A 22,644-nucleotide genomic window follows, 5' to 3' on the forward strand; every position below is an offset into this window, starting at 1 on the left:
AAATTTCTGGTTTCAGTACCAGTCCAGCTGGGTTGCACTGGGTTCTCCTTGACCACAGGTGTCAATGTCACCGCCGGCAAGAGTGGAAACGCAGTCTAGCTGGGTGCATTGAATGCCACTAGTTCTCTCATAACCAGCCCAGTGGGAGTGTTTTCCTGCTGTGCATTCTGGGGGGTGGTGTTTAAGGTACCGACGCCACGTAGCGAGAGAGCTTTTTATTTTCTGTCTGTTCCGTTCTGGTGGTCCTCCTGACCCAGCCCCATGGCCCTCCTGGCCTGGGGTGCGGAACCATGCATCCTGAGTCTTGGGGCCAGCTGGCCTGAGGCGACGCAACTGCAGGGACAGGCCTGACTGAATTTCGGGGCCTACTGATCCAAGGGTGGTCCGGTGCTGTCTCATCTGAAGAGAGAGGCCCAGCAACTGAAGAACCCCAGAGGAGGACTCTTCAGGAGAAGGCCGTGCGCAAGGCTGGCTTCTCTGCAGGAGCCTGGAGGTTTAGTTGAAGGACGCAACCTGGATCAACACACATATGGTATCGCCGGATTGGCTGAGAGAACCTGGTACCATATAATAGTTCTTTAAATTTATCTACGTCCCTCAGTAACGCTCAAGTGTACATCACAAGTCTGTGGCAGAGACCGGCTGCTAGGCCTAGTGAGAGAGGTCTATCCCAGGGTTGTTAAATCCAGATGTGAAACGGTCTTTATCCTCTGGATTTTCTATAAGGACTTCCATAATTTCTGCAATCTAAATACTGGAACTCATTCCTAACCCTCTACCCTTTATTGTTCCTTACCATACTATCCACAGATTGACTACAAAGTACAAAGGTAAGGCTGACCGCAGGGCAGCCTGTGTTTGTAGGAGGAGTCAGGCTGCATAAAGCCTGCCCTCCTCTGCCTCCTCCTCTCGTGGACGCCAGCTCTCGTGTGGCTGACGTCACTTCCGGCGGGTCAGAGGAGGACGACATTCTGCTGCTCTGCCGCTCGTGGATGGGGGTGCTTTTGGCCCCGCCGGCTCCGTTTGTGGGCAGGTTTCATCCGCCAGCAGCTTTTGTCTGCACGGGGGAGCCTTCCTCCCGCCCGCCTCCTTCTCCGGCTGCCTCTGCTGGAGGGGAGGGGGAGGGAGGTTTCTGTCTCAGGCTCCCCCCTTGTCACCCACCCGCCTCCTTCTCCCGCTGTCACTGCCGGAGGGAAGGGGTGCCAGCCACAGGCTTCCCCCGTGTGGTGCTGCAGGGGGGGTTCACTGTAGGCTCCGGTCACCACGAGGGAGCTTTCTCCCGCCCACCTCCCTCTCCGGCTGCCTCTGCCGGAGGGCAGGGAGGTTGTGCATCCATAGGCTTTCCCTTTGTGGTTCCGCCAGGGGAGGGGGGGGGTTTCACTGTAGGCTCCGGTCGCCACAAGGGAGCCCTTTTCCCGCCCGCCTCCCTCCGGCTGCCTGTGCCGTGGGGGAGGGGGGTGTCAGCTGCGGGCTCTCCCGCCTGCCTCTTTCTCCTTGTGTTTCGCCTGAGGGGGGGGGTGGGGGGTTTTGATCACCGCCGAGTGGGGGGGGGGGGGCGGTCAGTGCACGGGAGTGCATTCGGCCTGTGGTGGGACCTCCTACATTGCCTTATGCTGGATATGATGATCCATTTAATCAGCGATCTCACTGGGGATTGTGAGGACTGCCCATCCCATGCTCTCCGGATAGCAGCAATCTGAGGGGACTGGGAATGTTTGCATGTTGTAGGCCAGGTTCCCATGGATCTTTATATGTGACTCCCGTCACACTTGTGTGATGCAGGAACACGAGCTGAATGGGGTTTGTTCCTGCACATCCTATTTTGCAGGTGCACATCCTTTTAAGCTATAGATTTCATCTGTGTGGCTCAGGGACATGTGCAAGCGTGTACTTATTCCCTGCCCCCCCAGCGCCTGAGCTCCACGTGGCGGGCCTCCCTGCCACCTGAGCTCCACATGGCGGGCCTTCCCCCCCGCCTGAGCTCCACGTGGCAGGCCTCCCCCCGCCTGAGCTCCACGTGGCGGGCCTTCCCCCCCGCCTGAGCTCCACGTGGCGGGCCTTCCCCCCCGCCTGAGCTCCACATGGCGGGCCTCCTCCCCGCCTGAGCTCCACGTGGCGGGCCTCCTCCCCGCCTGAGCTCCACGTGGCGGGCCTCCTCCCCGCCTGAGCTCCACGTGGCGGGCCTCCTCCCCGCCTGAGCTCCACGTGGCGGGCCTCCCCCCGCCTGAGCTTCACGTGGCGGGCCTTCCCCCCGCCTGAGCTCCACGTGGCGGGCCTTCCCCCCCGCCTGAGCTCCATGTGGCGGGCCTCCCCCTCTCCCCTGCCTGAGCTCCACGTGGCGGGCCTCCCCCCGCCTGAGCTCCACGTGGCGGGCCTCCCCCCGCCTGAGCTCCACGTGGCGGGCCTCCCCCCGCCTGAGCTCCACATGGCGGGCCTGAGCTCCACGTGGTGGGCCTCTCCCCGCCTGAGCTCCACGTACTATGTGCTATTTACGTTCTTGTGCTATTTACGTTCTTGTGCTATTTACGTTCTTGTGCTATTTACGTTCTTGTGCAATTTTGCGTTCTTGTGCAATTTTGCGTTCTTGTGCAATTTGCGTTCTTGTGCTATTAATATTCTCATGCCATTCATGTTCTCGTGCTATTCACGGTTTTCTCATGCAATTTTACATTCTTGTGCATTTTATGGTTTTCTCATGCGATTTCGGTCTCATGCGGTTTCGGTCTCATGCGATTTCGGTCTCAGGCCATTCACGTTCTCAAAGCGATTACGTTCTCAAAGCGATTACGTCTTCATGCATTTGCGTTTTTCATGCATTTGCATCTTCATGCATTTGCGTTTTCATGCATTTGCATCTTCATGCAGTTGCATTTTCATGCATTTGCATCTTCATGCAGTTGCGTTTCTTGCAGTTGCGTTTCTTGCAGTTGCGTTTTTCATGCAGTTGCGTTTTTTATGCGTTTGCGTTTTCTTGCAGTTGCGTTTTCTTGCAGTTGCGTTTCTTGCAGTTGCATTTTCATGCAGTTATGTTCTTGTTTCGTTTTATGTTTTCATGCAGTCATGTTCTCATTCGTTTTACGTTCTCATGCAGTTATGTTCTCGTTTTGTTTTACGTTCTCATTCGATTTGACGTTCTCATGCTTTTTGTTTTCACGCACGTTTCTTACTCGTTTTTCGGTTTCACTTACAATTGCCGTTTCTCATGCAATTCACAGTTTATGCAATTCACGGTTTTCATGTAGTTGATGTTTTCATGAAAGTTACGGTTCTTACGCAATTTTGTTTTTCATGCGATTTGGGTCTCTCATGTGATTTACTTTTCTTATGAAGTTGGTGTTTCTCATACAATTGACGGTTTTCCATGCAATTTTACGGTTTCTCATATAATTGCGTTTCTCGTGCGTTTCGCAGGCAGTTGACGGTTTTTAAACGATTTACAGTTCTTACGCATTTATGGTTCTCATGAATTTATGGTTCTCAGGCATGTTACATTTCTCATGCAATTTACGTATCAGATGTAATGTACGTGTCTGTTGTAATTTACGTGTCTCATGCAACTTCTTGTGTTTCCCATTTTTCTGACGTTTCCCCATGTTTTTCTAGCGTTTTCTGACGGATTCCCATGGTTCTGACGTATTCACGTGTTTCCTGTGTTTCCTTACGTGTTTCCCATGTGCCGCACGTTTCATGTCTAATGCCTTTCATGTCATTGCCCTTGGTAATGGTTCTCAGGCATTTTACGTTCCTCATGGTTTTTACATGTCGGATGTATTGTAGGTGTCTGATGCTTTTTGCGTGTCTCATACATCTTCTCGCGTTTCCCATGTTTCTTTTGTTTCTTGTGTTTTCTTGCCTTTTCTCGTGTTTTCTTGCCTTTTCTCGTGTTTCTTACGTATTCCTATATGCCGCACGTTTCATGTCTTATGCTTTTCTTGTCGTTGCCCTTTGTTCGCTGCTTTTTTGTTAGCTGGTGCTTGCATCCAGGGTCTGTCACGTTTACAGGTCCTTACGGGCTGAGGTTTCGTTATTGATTGATTGTCGTCCCACAATCTTCTCGCCTGTAGTCCGCACGTCATACGTCATACTTTACGTTCACCTTTATACCTCTTCTACTACCCACTACGGTCTGTGGGTATTTTAGCCCTGAGTGTTCGATTTAATTTCCTGTCTTATTGTTGCAGGTTGCTCGGGCTCACTTCTGCATATACTAGGGTGGTGTCATTAGGGTCACATTCATGCGCTGTTGGTCCTGTCATTTCAAAACCCACGTCTTTATATTTAGCAGATACTAGGGGGCTGGTTATGTCATGAGCAGGTGGTCTATCATGTTCTCTGGTTGTTTCACACAGCTGGGCTGTCCATGTTCTTCCACCGCGGGTTAACGCTTATGGGTTAACAGATTGAGGTGATCATTTTAATTGGCTTGTTCGTGGCAAGTCTCCTCTTCTGTTCTTTCACCACTCACATTTCTTTTTAAATCACATTTCTCATGTGGTTTGTTTTAATGCAGGTTAGTTTTCATGCAAATTGTTTCTCGTGGAATGTAATGGTTCTCATGCTATGTTACGTTTCTCTTGCTATGTTACGTTTCCCTCTCGTGTCCCCAGTGTCCCTAGGTTTCTTTATTTTTTTTTTTCCTAGGTTTTTCTCGTTGTTTCATCAATTCACATTCTCAAACTGCGTTTCTTATGCGGATGGTGCTTTCTTGCAGCCTCAGTTCTTTTGCTGCTTTCGGTTGTATCAGCTCACGCTACTCATGTTTCCTGTTCAGTCATGTTTCCTTCACGCAGGTTACTTTTTTGTCACAGGTTAGGTTTGTCTCATGTCACTGCTTGGCATGTTTTCCGGTCTAGGTTTCCAGTCCTGATGGTTAACATCCAGTTCCTACTTGCTTTTCTGTTTGTTTGTTTTTGGCCTCTTCCAGCTCGTATCAGGCCACAGCACTTTCAGGTCGGATCGAGTTGAGTCTCACCATTTCAGGTTGGGTAACCGATCAGGTTGGTTTATTTTCGGCACTTCCGGTTGAAGCCATCCTCAGAGGATCCAGCAGAGTAGTCCCCCAACTGTGCTCAGCCGACTTCCCATTGGGGGTCTTATTTTCGTGACATATCTGTCATACTCTCAGGTCTCCTTGTGCGTTGGTTTACCAGCCTGGTGCTCAAGGCAGGGCTATAGCTGTTTTGTTGTTCCTAGGGCCAGGGGGAGTGGTGCTTCTGGCCCAAGGTCTCGCTTACTTTAGTCAATCAACTGATTTGCACTCCGGCTTTCTGTTACATCTGTATCTTCGAGATTCAGCTTTCGGGGGTGGCTCTGTTATCAGGTTCTTGGAGCCTAGTGAGGTGTGGTGCTTGGGTTGGTTTATACCAGCTCGTGTGTTACATTTGCCAAACCCTAGGATGGTCCTCTGCTGCCTTTCCTAGCGCTCCCCCTTTCTGCAGCTAGGTTCATACTTTCGTTGCCGCCACCCCAGGTTAAATGTCAATTCACAGTGTAATCTGGTTGTTAAAGCTTTCATCCTACTGTATTTTTTGCCCCCTTTTAGGCATACTGACCACGTGACCCCGGCACACTTCAGGTCTATGTTCTTTGTTGCTCTTTGTTCCTTACCATACTATCCACAGATTGACTCCGAGTACAAAGGTAAGGCTGACCACAGGGCAGTCTGTGTTTGTAGGAGGAGTCAGCCTGCATAAAGCCTGCCCTCCTCTCGTGGACGCCAGCTCTCGTGTCCCACCCACCCATTCCCTTTTTCATTTCATTAATTATATTTTATACTTGGGTATGCCCCCTTTTAGGCATACTGACCACGTGAAGCCGGCATACTTCAGGTCTATGTTCTTTGTTGCTCTTTGTTCCTTACCATACTATCCACAGATTGACTCCGAGTACACATATATACAGTTCCTTGCGAAAGTATTCGGCCCCCTTGAACTTTTCAACCTTTTGCCACATTTCAGGCTTCAAACATAAAGATATAAAATTTTAATTTTTTGTGAAGAATCACCAACAAGTGGGACACAATTGTGAAGTGGAAAATCTATTGGATGATTTAAACTTTTTTAGCAAATAAAAAACTGAAAAGTGGTGCGTGCAAAATTATTCGGCCCTTTTACTTTCAGTGCAGCAAACTCACTCCAGAAGTTCAGCGAGGATCTCTGAATGATCCAATGTTGTCCTAAATGACTGATGGTGATAAATAGAATCCACCTGTGTGTAATCAAGTCTCTGTATAAATGCACCTGCTCTGTGATAGTCTCAGGGTTCTGTTGAAAGCGCAGAGAGCATCATGAAGACCAAGGAACACACCAGGCAGGTCCGTAATACTGTTGTGGAGAAGTTTAAAGCCGTATTTGGATACAAAAAGATTTCCCAAGCTTTGAACATCCCAAGGAGCACTGTGCAAGCGATCATTTTGAAATGGAAGGAGTATCAGACCACTGCAAATCTACCAAGACCTGGCCGTCCCTCTAAACTTTCAACTCAGTGTCAGGTACTCACCAAAGCCGAAGTGCTGAGAGCGGCTTCCCTTGCAGCTGGGTGCACAGTACCCCTGAGGATGGAACAGCGGGTACAGGGCACAGAGAGGCACGGGTTGCCAGCAGGTAACTGGAATGCAGCAGGTCCACTGAAGGAAGAGATGCCCGTGCAGAAGATCTTGGAACTGGTAGAGGTAAACGCCTGCCAGGGGTTCCAATACCTGGAGTGAAGGCCGAGGGTCAAGCACAGGTATCAGTCCGTGAGACAGGGGATATTCCAGAAACAGGCCGAGGGTCAAGCACAGGTATCAGTCCGTGAGATAAAGGATATTCCAGAGGCAGGCCGAGGGTCAAGCACAGGTATCAGTCCGTGAGCCAGCAAGGCTAAGTGCAGAAAGTCCGTTTAAACAAGCCAGGGGTCAGATCAGGAGAGAAGCAGAGTGGTCTTCAAACAAGCCGGGTCACAACAGGAAGTGGTCAACAGGAACAGGAAACAGGAACACAGGTGAGCTGAGGAGACAAACCAGCAAAGACACAGAGCACATTGATGCCTTTTATAGGACTGTCAGGCCAATCAGGTAAGGCCCATAGCCGTGTGCATAGGCTTGCACATGCGTGTACGACATTGTGTCGTACGACGCATATGCATGCGTCGTTGTGCAGCTCTTCCCCGCAGGCGCACGGGGAAGTGCCGACGTTGAAGTCTGGTGATTCTCTGACACTCAGACAAGGAGAAAACTGATCAGAGATGCAGCCAAGAGGCCCATGATCACTCTGGATGAACTGCAGAGAACTACAGCTGAGGTGGGAGAGTCTGTCCATAGGACAACAATCAGTCGTACACTGCACAAATCTGGCCTTTATGGAAGAGTGGCAAGAAGAAAGCCATTTCTCAAAGATATCCATAAAAAGTCTCGTCTAAAGTTTGCCACAAGCCACCTGGGAGACACACCAAACATGTGGAAGAAGGTGCTCTGGTCAGATGAAACCAAAATCAAACTTTTTGCCCACAATGCAAAACGATATGTTTGGCGTAAAAGCAACACAGCTCATCACCCTCAACACACCATCCCCACTGTCAAACATGGTGGTGGCAGCATCATGGTTTGGGCCTGCTTTTCTTCAGCAGGGACAGGGAAGATGGTTAAAATTGAGGGGAAGATGGATGCAGCCAAATACAGGACCATTCTGGATGAAAACCTGTTGGAGTCTGCAAAAGACCTGAAACTGGGACAGAGATTTATCTTCCAACAAGACAATGATCCCAAACATACAGCAAAATCTACAAAGGAAAACATAAACGTATCCAGGTGTTAGAATGGCCAAGTCAAAGTCCAGACCTGAATCCAATCGAGAATCTGTGGAAAGAGCTGAAAATTGCTGTTCACAAACGCTCTCCATCCAACCTCACTGAGCTCGAGCTGTTTTGCAAGGAAGAATGGGCAAGAATTTCAGTCTCTCGATGTGCAAAACTGATAGAGACATACCCCAAGCGCCTTGCAGCTGTAATCGCAGAAAAAGGTAGCTCTACAAAGTATTAACGCAAGGGGGCCGAATAATTTTGCACGCCCCAATTTTCATTTTTTTATTAGTTAAAAAAGTTTCAAAAATCCAATAGATTTCGTTCCACTTCACAATTGTGTCCCACTTGTTGGTGATTCTTCACAAAAAATAAAAATTTTATATCTTTATGTTTGAAGCCTGAAATGTGGCAAAAGGTTGAAAAGTTCAAGGGGGCCGAATACTTTCGCAAGGCACTGTATATATATATATATATATATATATATATATATATATATATATATATATAAAAGGGAAGGAAAAGTAATGACTGAAACCTGTGTAAGAAAGTGTAATTTCGGTCCAGAGGCTATATGGAGATGTGGAACAATGTGATAATTTCCAAAGGGGATATGCAGAGGGCAAAAGGCATGTTGTAGATAATTTATCTCCGTTCCAACCTGCCCAGTGAATTAGAGAGAAGGGTTTTATTATACCACTCATAGTATTTAAAAGTTGTCACAATTTGTGTTATTTCTGTGTTAGGCCCGGATTCACACTTGTGCGTTGCAAATTTTAACGCGATTATGACACAATTGCGTTGCGAATCTTCTTTGCGAATTTGTTGCATTTTTTTGGGGTATTACTGCGATTGTACTGGAATTAGTTGTCATTTTGGGAGGTGACTGCAATTTTAGGCCTGGCCAATGGAACCCAGTGTATGCTGAGGTAAAAAAAAAAAAAAAACTATGTATAAACTTCCTGTTCTCGTTCTGGTTTTTGTGGAGAGTGTGTGGAGAGGAGCTTGGGATAGTGTGTCAGAATGTACCATGTATTGGCTTTGAATATGGCAGCAGTGGTTACTGCTACTGCTGCAGTGATTATTAAAAAGAAGAAAGCCAAGCTGAGGAGGAGGATGATGATGCTGTCAACCCAAAGATACTGGGTACACCTTGTAATTTCTAATAGGGAGGAGAGATGAAAGTTCAAGATGATCTACAATGATCTACGTCAACATAATGAAACATTTTTCAACTACAATCGTATGTCAGTTGACAGGTGAGCAATTACCCTGTTTCCCCGAAAATAAGACCTAGCGTGATTGTCGGTGATGGCTGGAATATAAACCCTACACCCCAAATAAGCCCTACCCTGTTTCCCCAAAAATAAGCCCCACCCTGAAAATAAGACCTGCAAGGACTTTAACTAGGGCTTATTTGGGGGGTAGGGCTTATATTGCAGCCATCACCGACAATCACGCTAGGTCTTATTTTCGAGGAAACAGGGTAAGTTATACTTTTTCTCCCCATTCCTCCATACCTGCCTTACCCTAAACCCCCCCCCCTCCACCCCTACATCATTCCCCCCCCCCCTTCCATAACCTTAAAGAGGAGATCCATCTTAAAAAAAATGATTAAAAGTCATCAGCTACAAATACTGCAGCTGCTGACTTTTAATAAATGGACACTTACCTGTCCAGGATGCCCGTGATGTCGGCAGCAGATGACGAGCAAACGCTTGTCTCTGGGCTGCCCCCGCCGCCATCCTCTGTCAGGGAATCAGGAAGTGAAGCGTTGCAGCTTCACTTCCCGGTTCCCTACTGCGCATGCGTGAGAGTGCTGTGCGTCTTCACTGGTCCCCGTTGTGTTCTGGGAACTGTGTGTTTCCCAGAACACAAAGGGGGGGGGGGGGGGCATCTGCGGCTAGATATTCCTGGAAGTGGGTGCAGATACCTGGATTATACAGGTATCTTCACTCCTCTCCCCCCTGAAAAGGTGCCAATTGTGGCACCAGAGGGGGGGGGGAAATCCGATGAGTGGAAGTTCCACTTTAGGGTGGAACTCCACTTTAACCATAGCTGGAATCTGAACATCCATCCCACCCCAATTTCCCTCATCACTCCACCCCCCCCCCCCCAGAGTACCTCAGCTATCTATCCCTCTTAACCTCACCCCCTCTATCCCTCACCATCCATAACCCAAGACATCCCTCTCGTCTATATCCAACCTCCCTCCCTCTCCCGACTTCTCCCCCTTATCCTAATTTTTTACCTCACTTCCTTACCCAATACCTCATCCCTTATCTATATAACTTTAACTCTTCTCTGTAGCTATGTTATTTTCAGTTTTGACGAATTGCTTCAACTGATCTACACCAGGGTCGAGCATCATTATTGACCCCATATCTCACTGTAAAGAGGACCTGTCATGCCATATTCCTATTACAAGGGATGTTTACATTCCTTGAAATAGGAATAAAAGTGATCAAAAAATTTATTTTTGGGGAAAAAAATGTCAAACTAAAATAAATAAAGTAAAATGAACAATAAATATATATTTTTTTAAAGCGCCCCTGTCCCCATGTGCTCGCATGCAGAAGCGAACGCATACGTAAGTCCCGCCCACATATGAAAATGGTGTTCAAACCACACATGTGAGGTATCGCTGCGAACGTTAGAGAGAGAGCAATAATCCTCTGTAACTCAAAACATATAACCAGTAAAAAAAAATTAAATCGTCGCCTATGGGGATTTTTAAGTAGCGACGTTTGCCGCCATTCCACGAGCCTGTGCAATTTTGAAGAGTGACATGTTAGGTATCAATTTACTCGGTGTAACTTCATCTTTCACATTATGCAAAAATTGGGCTAACTTTACTGTGTTTTTTTTTTTTTTAAGCACAAAACTGTTTTTTTTCCAAAAAAACCATTCGAAAAATTGCTGCGCAAATACCGTGCGAGATAAAAAGTTGCAACGACCACCATTGTATTCTCCAGGGTGTTTTGGGATTCTATGTAATTTTCTAGCAAATAAATGATGATTTTTACATGTAGGAGAGAAATGTCAGAATTGTCCTGGGTGCTCCAGAACGCCTGATGGCGCTCCATGCATGTTGGGCCTCTGTATGTGGCCACACTGTGTAAAAGTCTCACACATGTGGTATCACCGTACTCGGGAGTAATAGCAGAATGTGTTTTGGGGTGTAATTTGTGGTATGCATATGCTGTGTGAGAAATAAACTGATAATATGACAATTTTGTGAAAAAAAAAAAAGTAAAAAAAATCTTGATTTTGCAAAGAATTGTGGGAAAAAATTACAACTTCAAAAAACTGCCTCTTACTAAATACCTTGGAATGTCTTCTTTCCAAAAAGGGGTCATTTGGGGGTATTTGTACTTTTCTGGCATGTTAGGGTCTCAAGAATTCAAATAGGCCGTCAGTACTTCAGGTGTGATCAATTCATTATTGGTCAGAGGTGCGATACATGACCTTACATTGGTGGTCAGTGGGATTAGTGGTCAACTATTTCCCGTGGTGACCCATCAAGTTATAAAAACATATTAGAAATTTTTTTTTTCAAAAAAACAAAATACAATATAAAACATAAATGTAAACAACCTAACATGAAAGTGGCAGTGCTGTTTAACGGGTAGGCAATAAATTCAAATACGTTTTTAACACTTTGTTGCTCAGGCAGCCGTTGCTTGCCGCAAAGGCACCGGCAGGGATATGACTCTATTGTGTGGTTCACTTGGGGGACCATATAGCAAAATCACACCACAGCCCTTGAAATTTTTGGACATAGGTGGGTTGTCTGACCTTACATTGGTGGTCAGTGGGATTAGTGGTCATTAGGATGCATGCCCTTACATTTTGCTCAGAGGTGGGATACATGCACTGACATTGGTGGTCAGAGGTGGGATGCATGGCCAGTCATGCTGCATCCCCCCTCTCACCCTAATCCTGAGCTATATCCCAAGTTAACACTTGAAGACATGAAAAACATCTTAGAATAATCTCTTCAAATCACATAAATATAAAACATAACGTAAAAATAATCTAATATGGATTAACAACATAAAAGTGGCAGTGCCATTTAACATATATAATCATCTATAAATTCAGAAAGGTTTTAACACTTTGTTGCTCAGGTGTTGCTTTCCTCAAAGGCACAGGCGGGGATATGACTCTATCCAGTGGTTCATTCGGGGGCCCATATTGTGACTTTGTTGGAGGCATAGAATGAACTTCAAGTGACTGATTTCGATATGCATAAGGACAGAATAAATGGGATTAAGCACGAGAGTACTAGTACTCTCGTGCATTGGAGGTTGGTGTATCATAGTGAAGGAATGTATGCAATGTTGCACTGCTATCCTCATGCTAAAGTAATGGTCTGGCAAAACTTCTTTGAGCAGAGGTACCAAACTTAAAGCGGAGGTCCACCCTAAAGTGGACCTTCCGCTCATTGGAATCCTCCCCCCCTCCGGCGCCACAAGTGGCACCTTTCAGGGGGGAGGGGGGGTGCAGGTACCTGTACAGTACAGGTATCTGCACCCACTTCCGGGATAGCTCTCTGCGGAAAGGGGCATAGATTACGCCCCTTTCCGAAATTCCCCCGCTGCCTGCTGGGAAACACACAGATCCCAGAGGCAGCGGGTCCATCCTTATTGCGCAGCGCGACTCGCGCATGCGCAGTAGGGAACCGGGAAATGAAGCCGAAAGGCTCCACTTCCTGATTCCCATACCCAAGATGGCGGCGGCAGCACCCGAGAGACGATCGAGAGATCGGCTTCGGGTGCCGACATCGCGGGCGCGCTGGACAGTTAAGTGTCACTATTTAAAAAAAAAAGTATTTGTAGCTGCTGGCTTTTAAAAAAAAAAAACGCGGACTCCCGGCGGACTCCCGCTTTAACGCAACCATGGTATGAGGGCATTGCTGAACATCTAATTGTTCTGTGATCCCTGACACTATATTAAGTAATTTGTTTGTTTCTTCTGGGTCTTCCACCTGTTCAGCTTCCCTGCTGCTTCGCTTCCTGCGTGAGGTAGTTGACTGCTTTTTCTTTTTGTTGGAAGGTGTAGAAATGTTACCATCTTCATTATCTTGCTCCTGAGTTGGTGAGTCATGTACCTCTATTGAGTCAACTCCCACCTCCATAGATGAAGAATCTTCTCTGCATGTAGCAAATGAAATTCCCTTATCTAGGTCAATTATAGAAGCATCCTCCTATAGCACCATCCTCCTCTTCCCAACTTGCTTCTGTGCTGAAATTCAAACATTGACGAGAGAGAGAGAGCGAGAGAGAGAGAAAGGGAGAGAGAGAAAGGGAAATGGAGAAAGAGAAAGGGAGAAAGTGAAAGAGAAAGGGAGAGAGAGAAAGGGAGAGAGAGAAAGAGAAAGGGAGAAAGAGAAAGGGAGAGAAAGAGAAAGGGAGAAAAAGAGAAAGGGAGAAAAAGAGAAAGGGAGAGAAGGAAAATGAGAGAGCGAGAAAGAGAGAGAGAAAGGGAGAGATAGAAAGGGAGAGAGAGGGGGGAGAAAGAGAGAGAGAGAGAGAATGAGTGTGAGAGAGAGAGAGAATGAGTGTGAGAGAGAGAGAGAGGGGGGGAGAAAAAGAGAGAATGAGTGTGAGAGAGAGAGAGAAAACGAGAGAGATAAAGAGATAGAGGGGAGAGAGAGAGGGAGAGAGAAAGGGAGAGAGAAAAAGAGAGAGCGAGAGAGAGAGAGAAAGGGAGAGAGAGAGAGAGAGAGAGAGAGAGAGAGAGAAAGCGAGAGAGAAAAAGAGAGAGAGAAAGAGAGAAAAAGAGAGAGAGAGAGATGAAGGGAAAGAGAGAGAGTGGAGAGAGAGAGAGTGAGAGAGAAAGCAAGAGAGAAAGAAAGGGAGAAAGAGAGAGAAAGAAAGCAAGAAAGAGAGAGAGAGAATGTGAGAAAGAGAGAAAGAGAGACAGAAAGAGAGAGAGAGAGAGAGAGAGAGATAAAGGAATAGAGAAAGAGAGAAAGAAAGCAAGAAAGAGAGAGAGAGGAAAGAGAGAGAGAATAGAGAAGAAAGAGAGAGAGAGGGAGAGAAGAAAGAGAGAGAGAGAAGAAAGAGAGAAGAAGAGAAAGAAAGAGAGAAAGAAAGCGAAAAAGAGAGAGAGAGAGAGAGGGAGAAGAGAGAAGAAAGAGAGAGAGAAGAGAGAGAGAAGAGAGAGAGAGAAAGGGAGAGGGAGAAAGGGAAAGAGAAAGGGAGAAAAAGAGAAAGGGAGAGAAGGAGAAAGAGAGAGAGAGAGAAAGAGAGAGAAAGAGAAAGGGAGAGAAGGAGAAATAGAGAGAGAGAAAGAGAGGGGGAGAGAGAGAGAGAGAGAGAGAGAGAAAGAGAGAAAAAGAGAGAGAGAAAGAGATTGAGAGAGAGAGAGGGGAGAGAGAAAGAAAGGGAGAGAGAAAAAGAGAGAGGGGGAGAGAGAGAGAGAGAGAAAGGGGGAGAGAGAGAGAGAGAGAAAGGGGGAGAGAGAGAGAGCGAGAAAGAGAGAGAAAGCAAGAAAGAGAGAGAGAAAGCGAGAAAGAGAGAGCCTACTATACCATCAGGAGACAGCTGTACCACCTAAAACCACCAGTGAGAGTCTGGCTCAGAATATTTGATAGCGTCATCACCCCAATTCTTCTTTATGGCAGTGAAGTTTGGGGTCCTGTTACCTACCCAGACCAATCCAAATGGGACCCCAGCCCAACAGAAACATTCCATCTGGAATTCTGCAGACATCTCCTCCCAGTCCATCGGAGCACCTCCAACAGTGCTTGCCAATCTGAGTTGGGCAGATTTCCTTTCCTTCTCGCAGTACAGAAGAGGGCGCTATCATACTGGGACCACCTACAAAACAGCAGTCCCAACTCATACCACCATAAAGCCTTACTGAACAGTAAGGACCAGTCCAAACCATATGGCCTGCAACAACTCATCACCTTGTCTATTCCAAACTCTCAAGAATGCGGCCTGACAAAATCTCAAATAAAAAACATAATGAATGACTACAAAGAAAAATATGTTGGAGAATGGAGAAACGAAATAACAAACTCCAAAAAACTAACTGTTTACCAGTCATTACAGAGAGACTACAAACTGGCCTCGTACCCGGAGGTGCTACAAGACCCCAAAGACAGACAGACCCTGAGCCTGTACAGACTGAGCGCCCACAGCCTGGAAATCCAGTTAGGACGGCACAGACAGACCTACAAGCCCAGGGAGAGTAGACTGTGCCAGCAATGTGACCAGGGGGTCCTGGAGGATGAGGACCACTTCCTGCTACATTGCCCAAAGTACTCATCAGTGGGGGACACTCACTTCCAAAGATTTTTAACTCTCATACCGGACTTCACTTCTATAGAAGAGAAGAGGAAACTCCAATTTCTACTGGGAGAAGAGGATCAAATGGTGAATATAGCTGCCCAATATGTGACAGCGTGTCACCGACTGAGAGGGACCTGAAAGACTGAGGACTTAAAAATCCTTTACAGAGACTTATGCCCATTCCCCTTTATATTACCCTTCCCCCTTTTCCCTATACAAACTCAACTGCTTTGGCAATGCTAACATGTATTTGGTCCTGCCAATAAAGCTTATTTGAATGAATTTGAATTTGAAAGAGAGAGAGAGAAAAGGAGAGAAAGAGAGAGAGAGAGAGACAGAGAGGGGAGAGAGAGAGAAAGAGAGAGAAGAGAGAGAGAGAGAGAGAGAGAGAGAGAGAGAGAGAGGGAGAAAGAAAGAGAAAGAAAACAAGAAAGAGAGAGAGAGAGAGAGAGAGAGAGAGAGAGAGAGAGAGAGAGAGAGAGAAAGAGAGAGAGAGAGAAGAAAAGAAAGAAGAGAGAGAGAAGAAATAGAGAGAGAGGGGAGAGAGAGAGAGAGAGAGAGAGAGAGAGGGGAGAGAGAGAGAGAGGGGAAAGAGAGAGAGAAGAGAGAGAGAGAGAAAAGAAATATAGAGAGAGAGGAAGAAGAAAGAGAGAGAGAGAGAGAGAGAGAGAAGACAGACTGAGGACTTAAAAATCCTTTACAGAGACTTTTGCCCATTCCCCTTGATATTACCCATTACCCTTCCCCCTTTTCCCTATACAAACTCAACTGCTTTGGCAATGCTAACATGTAAAGAGAGAGAGAGAGAGGAGAAAGAGAAGAAAGAGAGAGAGAGAAGAAAGAGAGAGGGAGAGAGAGGGGGGAGAGAGGGAGGGGAGAGAGAGAGAGGGGAGAGAGAGGGAGGAGAGAGGGGAGAGAGGGGGGAGAGAGGGGGGGAGAGGAGAGAGAGAGAGGGGGGAGAAAGGGGAGAGAGAGGGAGGAGAGTGAAGAGAGAGGGGAGAGTGGAGAGAGAGGGGAGAAAGAGAGGGGAGAGAGAGAGAGGGAGAGAGGGCGGAAGAGATAGAGGAAGAGAGAGAGGAAGAGACTCTCTCTTGTAGGAAAACTTACTTCCTTAATTCGAGCACAGACTTTAGAAAATCAAGGTATCTGGCAAAGGCATAGGGACGCTTTGGGGCAGCACCAGACCCACTTCGTGCTTCCCGCTCCATTCTCTGGTGTCTTTGCAGTGTATCCTTTAGGCTTCACCAGCTAGTACGCATGAGATGTTCTGTAATAAAAAACAAAAAAAAACATGAATTAGTGGTCAATGGGAATAATTCTCCTTACAATGCAGGTCAGTGGGATTTGTGGTCAGTGGGATGCATTCCTTTACATTGGTGGTCAGTGTTATGCATGTCATTACATTGGTGGTCAGTGGGATGCATGCCCTTACATTGATGATCAGTGGGATGCATGCCCTTATATTGGTGGTCAGTGGTAGGGATGAGTTCAGGCGCATTCGCATGCTCCACGTGCAGAGCCCGCCAGGAAGTCGGTGCTGCGCTAATAACAGGCAGTGAGACATTGCCAGATCTCTGCAGCCGCACATTGGGGCAATGTCTCACTGCCTGTGATTAGCGCAGCGTTGCGGCGACTTCCTGGCGGGCTCTGCGCGTGGAGCATGCGAACACGCCGGAGCTCATCCTTAGTCAGTGGTATGCATGCCGTTACATTGGTGGTCAGTGAGATGCATGTCTGTACATTGGTAGTCAGTGGTATTGGTGGCCAGTGGGATGAAGAAATATGTACTTACTCTTTTGTTTGCAAACTTGCGGTGTGAAGGCTTCCCAGTCAGCATACACAGTTTTACAAATCTCTTCCCAGCCTCTGCACTTCAGTGCATTGTTTTTAAAATCGGGTACCCGGCTGTCCCATATGTATGGCCTGTCACGAACCAGATAAATGAGTTCCTCAATGTCAATGGTGCTACGATGCTTGGGGGCCATCTTATCTCTTTTCACTTGGACATGAGACAGGAAACAGGATGTCAGGGGGCAGTACTCGTAGGGCGAGCTGGAGGTGAAGAAATCGCACATATGTGAACCATCATTGCGAATCCAGAATGATTTACACTCATGTCTATGGAGACTAGATTCGCAACGCAACGCAAGGCAGTAAAAGCGGACAAGACCCTTTTTGCATCGCATCGCATTAGTTGAGGAATCGCAACGCATGTATGTGAACGACTGTCATTGAAAACAATGACTTTAGGGATGACATGTGAATTCAAAGTGTTTTTGACGCATTGCATTCAGTATTAAATCGCACAAGTGTGTAACCAGGCCTAAGTCAGGGAACTTTCCATAAATATTTGGCATATTTTCATTGTTTGTGTAGCGTTGTCATTGTCTACAATGTGTGTAAAGCAGATTACACAGCTACATAAATAAACGAGTGAACAGAATTTTCACAGATAATAGCAGGCACTCCACCCCAGAGAGCCAATAATAATGAGAAATGTTCTTGTTTTCGGTGATGCAATAGAACATTTGGCAATAAAGCTCACATCTGAAAAACATTGAACCCGGTGCGTCAGCTTACCTAAGGACAAGTGTGTGAAAACTACTAAGGACAAGTGTGTGAAAACTACTAAGGACAAGTGTGTGAAAACTACTAAGGACAAGTGTGTGAAAACTACTAAGGACAAGTGTGTGAAAACTACTTGCCAGACCTGTTCTATTCAGTGGGAGGGATCCTGCTTTATTCACCTACGCACGGGGAACCCATGCACCATGATCTCCAGGATAAGCAGGGTCTTGTATCCTTCTATCCAGCTATCACCATGCAAGCTGAGAGGTGCGAGGCACATGGCGTCTCTGGGGGTATCAGGAGACAAAGTGGAGAACAGGAGCAACCTAAAGACCATCGATGACTTGCCAGGACCCAGCCAACTGGAATTAATCTACTGGGTGTTCCTGAGAGGCTATCTGTTTCACATGCATGAACTAGAGGTAAGATCGGGGACAGTGCAGGGGGGTAGATGGTGACCTTAGCCACTTACAGACCGGAAGGATTGTCCCCTTAATGACCAGGCCATTTTTTGCGATATGGCACTGCATTGCTTTAAAGTGGTTGTAAACCCTTACAAAACACTTTGACCTAAAGGTAAGCCTAGATTAAGGCTTACCTGTAGGTCCAAGAAATATCTCCTAAACCTACATGGTTTAGGAGATATTTACTAAAAGACAGTCACAGCTGTCTACATGCTGTACATGTCTACACGCACTATTGCTGTTAGCAGCATGCCCCTGCTAACGGTAATATGCCGTTAGTGGCGGCTCCCGTGCGCATGCGTGGGACTGACGTCATCACTGCTCCGGTGCTGTGAGTGGCTGGAGCAGCGATACCCGGAAGAAGATGGATGCTTTGGACTACAGGGGACAGCGGTGACATCGCTGGCTCCTGTGTCAGGTAAGTGACACATAATGGGCTACTATGCATCGCATAGTAGCCCATTATGCTTTACCTTTGCAGGGAGACAAAGAGGAACTAAACCCATCTCCCCGTTCTACCCCTCCCACGTTCTACCTCTCCACACTGCAATAGCAGGCCGCCGGAGAACATCGAGTTCCCGGGACCTGTGGGCACGCTTCCACGGCGCGCGCCCGAAAGGCAGCAAATTTAAAGGGACGTACCTGTATGCCCATTTGCCTGCCTGTGCCATTCTGCCGACGTACATCTGTGTGCGGGCGGCGGTCAGCAAGTGGTTAAATAACAGCTAATAAGGCCCACATCCAATCCCTGTCCTAATCATGCCACCTTAGCCTCCGCAACATTTCCAGAATATGCCCCTTTTTAACCAATGACACCACCAAGCTTCTAATTCACTCCCTGGTTATCTCTCACCATCTATATTTTTTGGTAGATATTTTGCTTTGAGTTCTTGCTCATCTTTTATATATGATTTTTTATGTTTTATTTTATTACACAGTGGTCTCTTTTTTCTTTGATACATTGATAACACGTAATTGTGTTTCACTTGTGAGGGTCAGTGTTGCACATGTATACACATGTATAATATGTTGAAGTGATTTTTTAGGTATAATAATTTGAAGCTTTGTTTGCTTTCTATTTCTGGTTTTGCACATATATATACCCTTTTCACTTTGGGATTTAGATCTTAGCGCAATTTTCTCTTTTCCTTATTCTGATTTTTGTATTTTTTGGTATACATTAGAATTGCAGCTTCCGACTACTTTGAATTTTGGATATCCCGTAGCGCAGTTTGCTCCTTCTAGGAGTCTGAGTCTGAGGTGGAACGTCAGTCCCCAACAAGGGGAACCGGATTTGGAAGGGTGGTACAGATATTTTAACAAGTCAGGGGTGAGCCTATTGCGTTTCTTGACTCAGAGGAAGAGTGAGAAAGCAGCTCGGTTAGATACAGAGATTAAAGCTATTAAGGAACTATTAACACCCTTCAGGGATAGTGAGGAATATAAAGAATGTTCAAAAAATTAGCTAAAAACGCTTGAAAAAGAAGAAAGGGATCAGAAACTTAAAGCGGGAGTCCACCGGGACTCCGCGTTTTTTTTTTTTTTTTAAAAGCCAGCAGCTACAAATACTGCAGCTGCTGACTTTTAAATAGTGACACTTACCTGTCCAGCGCGCCCGCGATGTCGGCACCCGAAGCCGATCGCTCGCTCGTGCCGCCGCCATCTTGGGTATGGGAATCAGGAAATGGAGCCTTTCGGCTTCATTTCCCGGTTCCCTACTGCGCATGCGCGAGCCGCGCGGCGCAATCCGGACGGTCCCCGCTGCCTCTGGGAGCTGTGTGTTTCCCAGCAGGCAGCGGGGCACTTGCTGAAGGGGGCGGGCGCTTGCGGAAAGGGGCGTAACGTACGCCCCTTTCCGCAGAGAGCTAGCCCGGAAGTGGGTGCAGTTACCTGGATTATCCAGGTAACTGCACCCCCCTCCCCCCTGAAAGGTGCCGATTGTGGCGCCGGAGGGGGGGGGATTCCGATGAGCGGAGGTCCATTTTAGGGTGGACCTCCGCTTTAAGAAGAAAAAGAAATATAATAGGGACAAGGAGGACTATAACACTGGTTTGGTATTTTCTTGGCAGAGGAATTTGGATATTGAGGGTGAGGGAGAGATCCAGATGGATACATCACAACAGATAAATACACTGGGAGCTGTGGGAGGGAATCCCATACAACCCCCTCCTACTAACACCCAGTCAAATTCAAGTACTAGTTATGGATTTAGGAGACCTTTGACTAATTACGAGACTCCAAATATGACTAGGAACCAACATGTAGGAGTCCCTCAACATAGAGCCCCCAAAAAAGGCCCTAAAGCCTTGTACAAACGGTCGGAGAATCCGTCGGAATGTGTCCTATCGGACCGTGTCGTCGGATAATCCGACTGTGTGTGGTATGCATCGGACTGATTCCGTCCGAATCTCCGTCGGACCCAATTTTCCAACATGTTGGAAATATTTCCCGACCAACTGGGCCGGTCGGACCTAATCCGATCATGTGTAGAGCATTTTGATCGGACCAAGTGCCACGCATGCTCAGATCAAATTCCTACATCAAAGCTATTGGCTACTAGCCTGAATGTAGTCCCATCGTAACGAAATTACGTCATCACGTTCTGAAAGATCGGATTTTTCGTCAACTTTGTCCGACCGTGTGTATGCAACAGTTTCGGACAAGATCCGACGGACAAAATCGGACGGGCAGAATCCGACGGATTTGGTTGTGGAAATCTCCAACTGTGTGTACAGGGGCTAAGACAAATGGGCCAAATCCTTATCGAGTACCCTATTCTCCGCGACCAGGGAGACCTGGCCACTCGGGGGCTTATGGCCCTTTGGACCAGGCCCGGAGCTCTGATCATGAGAATTTTGCTTACCATAATAGGGATGAGAGGAATTATAATTACAATGTTCCCACCCAAAATCTGTATTTTCCTCTTTCCGACTCTGAGACTCCTATGAGACCTGGATTGGAAGGAGATAATTGGGGAGCTGGCCCTAGACGTCACCCTAATTTCTATAATCAAGGGAGCCCTGCTTATAGACAAGGACATCAACAATCTGCCTACCATGGAGGACCACACACAAATGGGAATAACCAGCAACATTTTTTTCCCAGGGACAACAGAGGTATGAAAAGGTCAGTCGAACAAAGAGAGGGGTTAGAGGGGGGAGGCGAGTTCAGTCAACAAAAAAGAAAGAGGCCATAGGCACTGGTATCTTTAATTTGAGTAAACAGGAACTTACGGCCTCTGAAACTAAGCTTCTTGATAGGGGTTCGAAATTTGCTCCACCTAGGTGTTTGAGCAAGTTTCAAACCTATATGGATGTACACAAATTTGTTTGAAGATTAAACATCAAACGATACATGATGAGTAATCCTATTAAAGAAAATAACACGAGAGTATCGGAGTTTCAGCACTCCAACCTTTCGAACGCGTCCCTCTTTAATCCACCAGGATCTCTGGTACCCAATATTAAGGTGTTCAGGGACATTGTACTGGAGGATATTAGGGTCAAGAAAGTTAAGATGCATAAGGAATTAGAGATTGGTTTGGATACCCTGTGTAACAATAAATCCCTGGTTATTAGAGCAGCTGACAAAGGGGGGGGGATTGTCGTGTTGAACCGCTGCGATTACATGAAAGAGATGTATCATATCTTAGAGGATAGGGAAACATACACTGTCCTTAACCGGGACCCAGTGGAAAAGTATAAGAAGGAACTTGGTAGGATTGTGGAGGGAGGCTATCGGAGGGGCATTCTTAATGAGAAGGAAAAGCTTTTTTTGATACCATGTGCCCCCCGTACACCTGTGATCTACTATCTTCCGAAGTTACATAAGAACCAAGTTTGCCCCGGGCGCCCTATTGTCAGTGGTATTGATTCAGTGATGTCCCGGGTGGGCAAATATATATAGATCATTACTTACAGCCTCTGGTCCAGAAGGTTCCGTCATATGTTAAGGACACCAAACAAATAATTAACCTCTTGGCTGGCATTAATCCTAAAGAAGATTTATGGTTGGTCACGGCAGACGTTAATTCATTATATACCATCATCCCCCACTCTCTGGGACTGGAGGCTGTGAGGCTGTTTTTGGAAAGGGGGTCGGGCCTTGTCCGGTCCCAGATTGAGTTTCTGTTAGAACTTTTGGAATATGCCGCTGGGCCTAATTATTTTTGGTTCGATCAGCAGTTTTATCGCCAGGACAGGGGGGTAGCCATGGGGGCTAAATATGCCCCCAGTCTGGCCAACCTGTTCAAGGCAAAGTGGGAGGAGGACGTCATCGATGCCCCTAGGAGACCTGAGATAGTCCTGTGGGCTGGATACATCGATGACGTCCTCCTCCTTTGGGATGGAACGAAGTCAGACTTGCGTTTATTCATGACCACCCTGAATGAGAACGACAGGGAAATCAAATTGAGCTTTGAGGCCAGTCAAGAAGAGGTAAATTTTCTTGACCTCAATATAAGGAAGGTGGGAGAGGATTTTATAACATCTACATATTTTAAGTCCACTGATAGGAACTCCTACATCCCCATT

The 22,644-nt window shown here is 46.8% G+C and overlaps 1 protein-coding gene across 1 annotated transcript in view; it reads left to right on the forward strand.

The window, feature by feature from the left end:
• Nucleotides 1-17,571: 17,571 nt before the first annotated feature.
• LOC143923932 (sterol 26-hydroxylase, mitochondrial-like) overlaps nt 17,572-22,644 on the forward strand; it is a 73,126-nt gene continuing 68,053 nt past the window's right edge. Inside the window, exon 1 of the mRNA XM_077447879.1 lies at nt 17,572-18,070. Within this exon, the coding sequence (XP_077304005.1) occupies nt 17,852-18,070 (219 nt within the window). The 5' untranslated portion in view covers nt 17,572-17,851. The remainder of the gene's footprint in view (nt 18,071-22,644) is intronic.

The sequence above is a fragment of the Lithobates pipiens genome, unplaced genomic scaffold (genome assembly GCF_037356315.1).
Source record: "Lithobates pipiens isolate NorthernLeopardFrog02 unplaced genomic scaffold, aLitPip1_a1.2 Scaffold_22, whole genome shotgun sequence".
NCBI classification, from domain to species: Eukaryota; Metazoa; Chordata; class Amphibia; order Anura; family Ranidae; genus Lithobates; species Lithobates pipiens.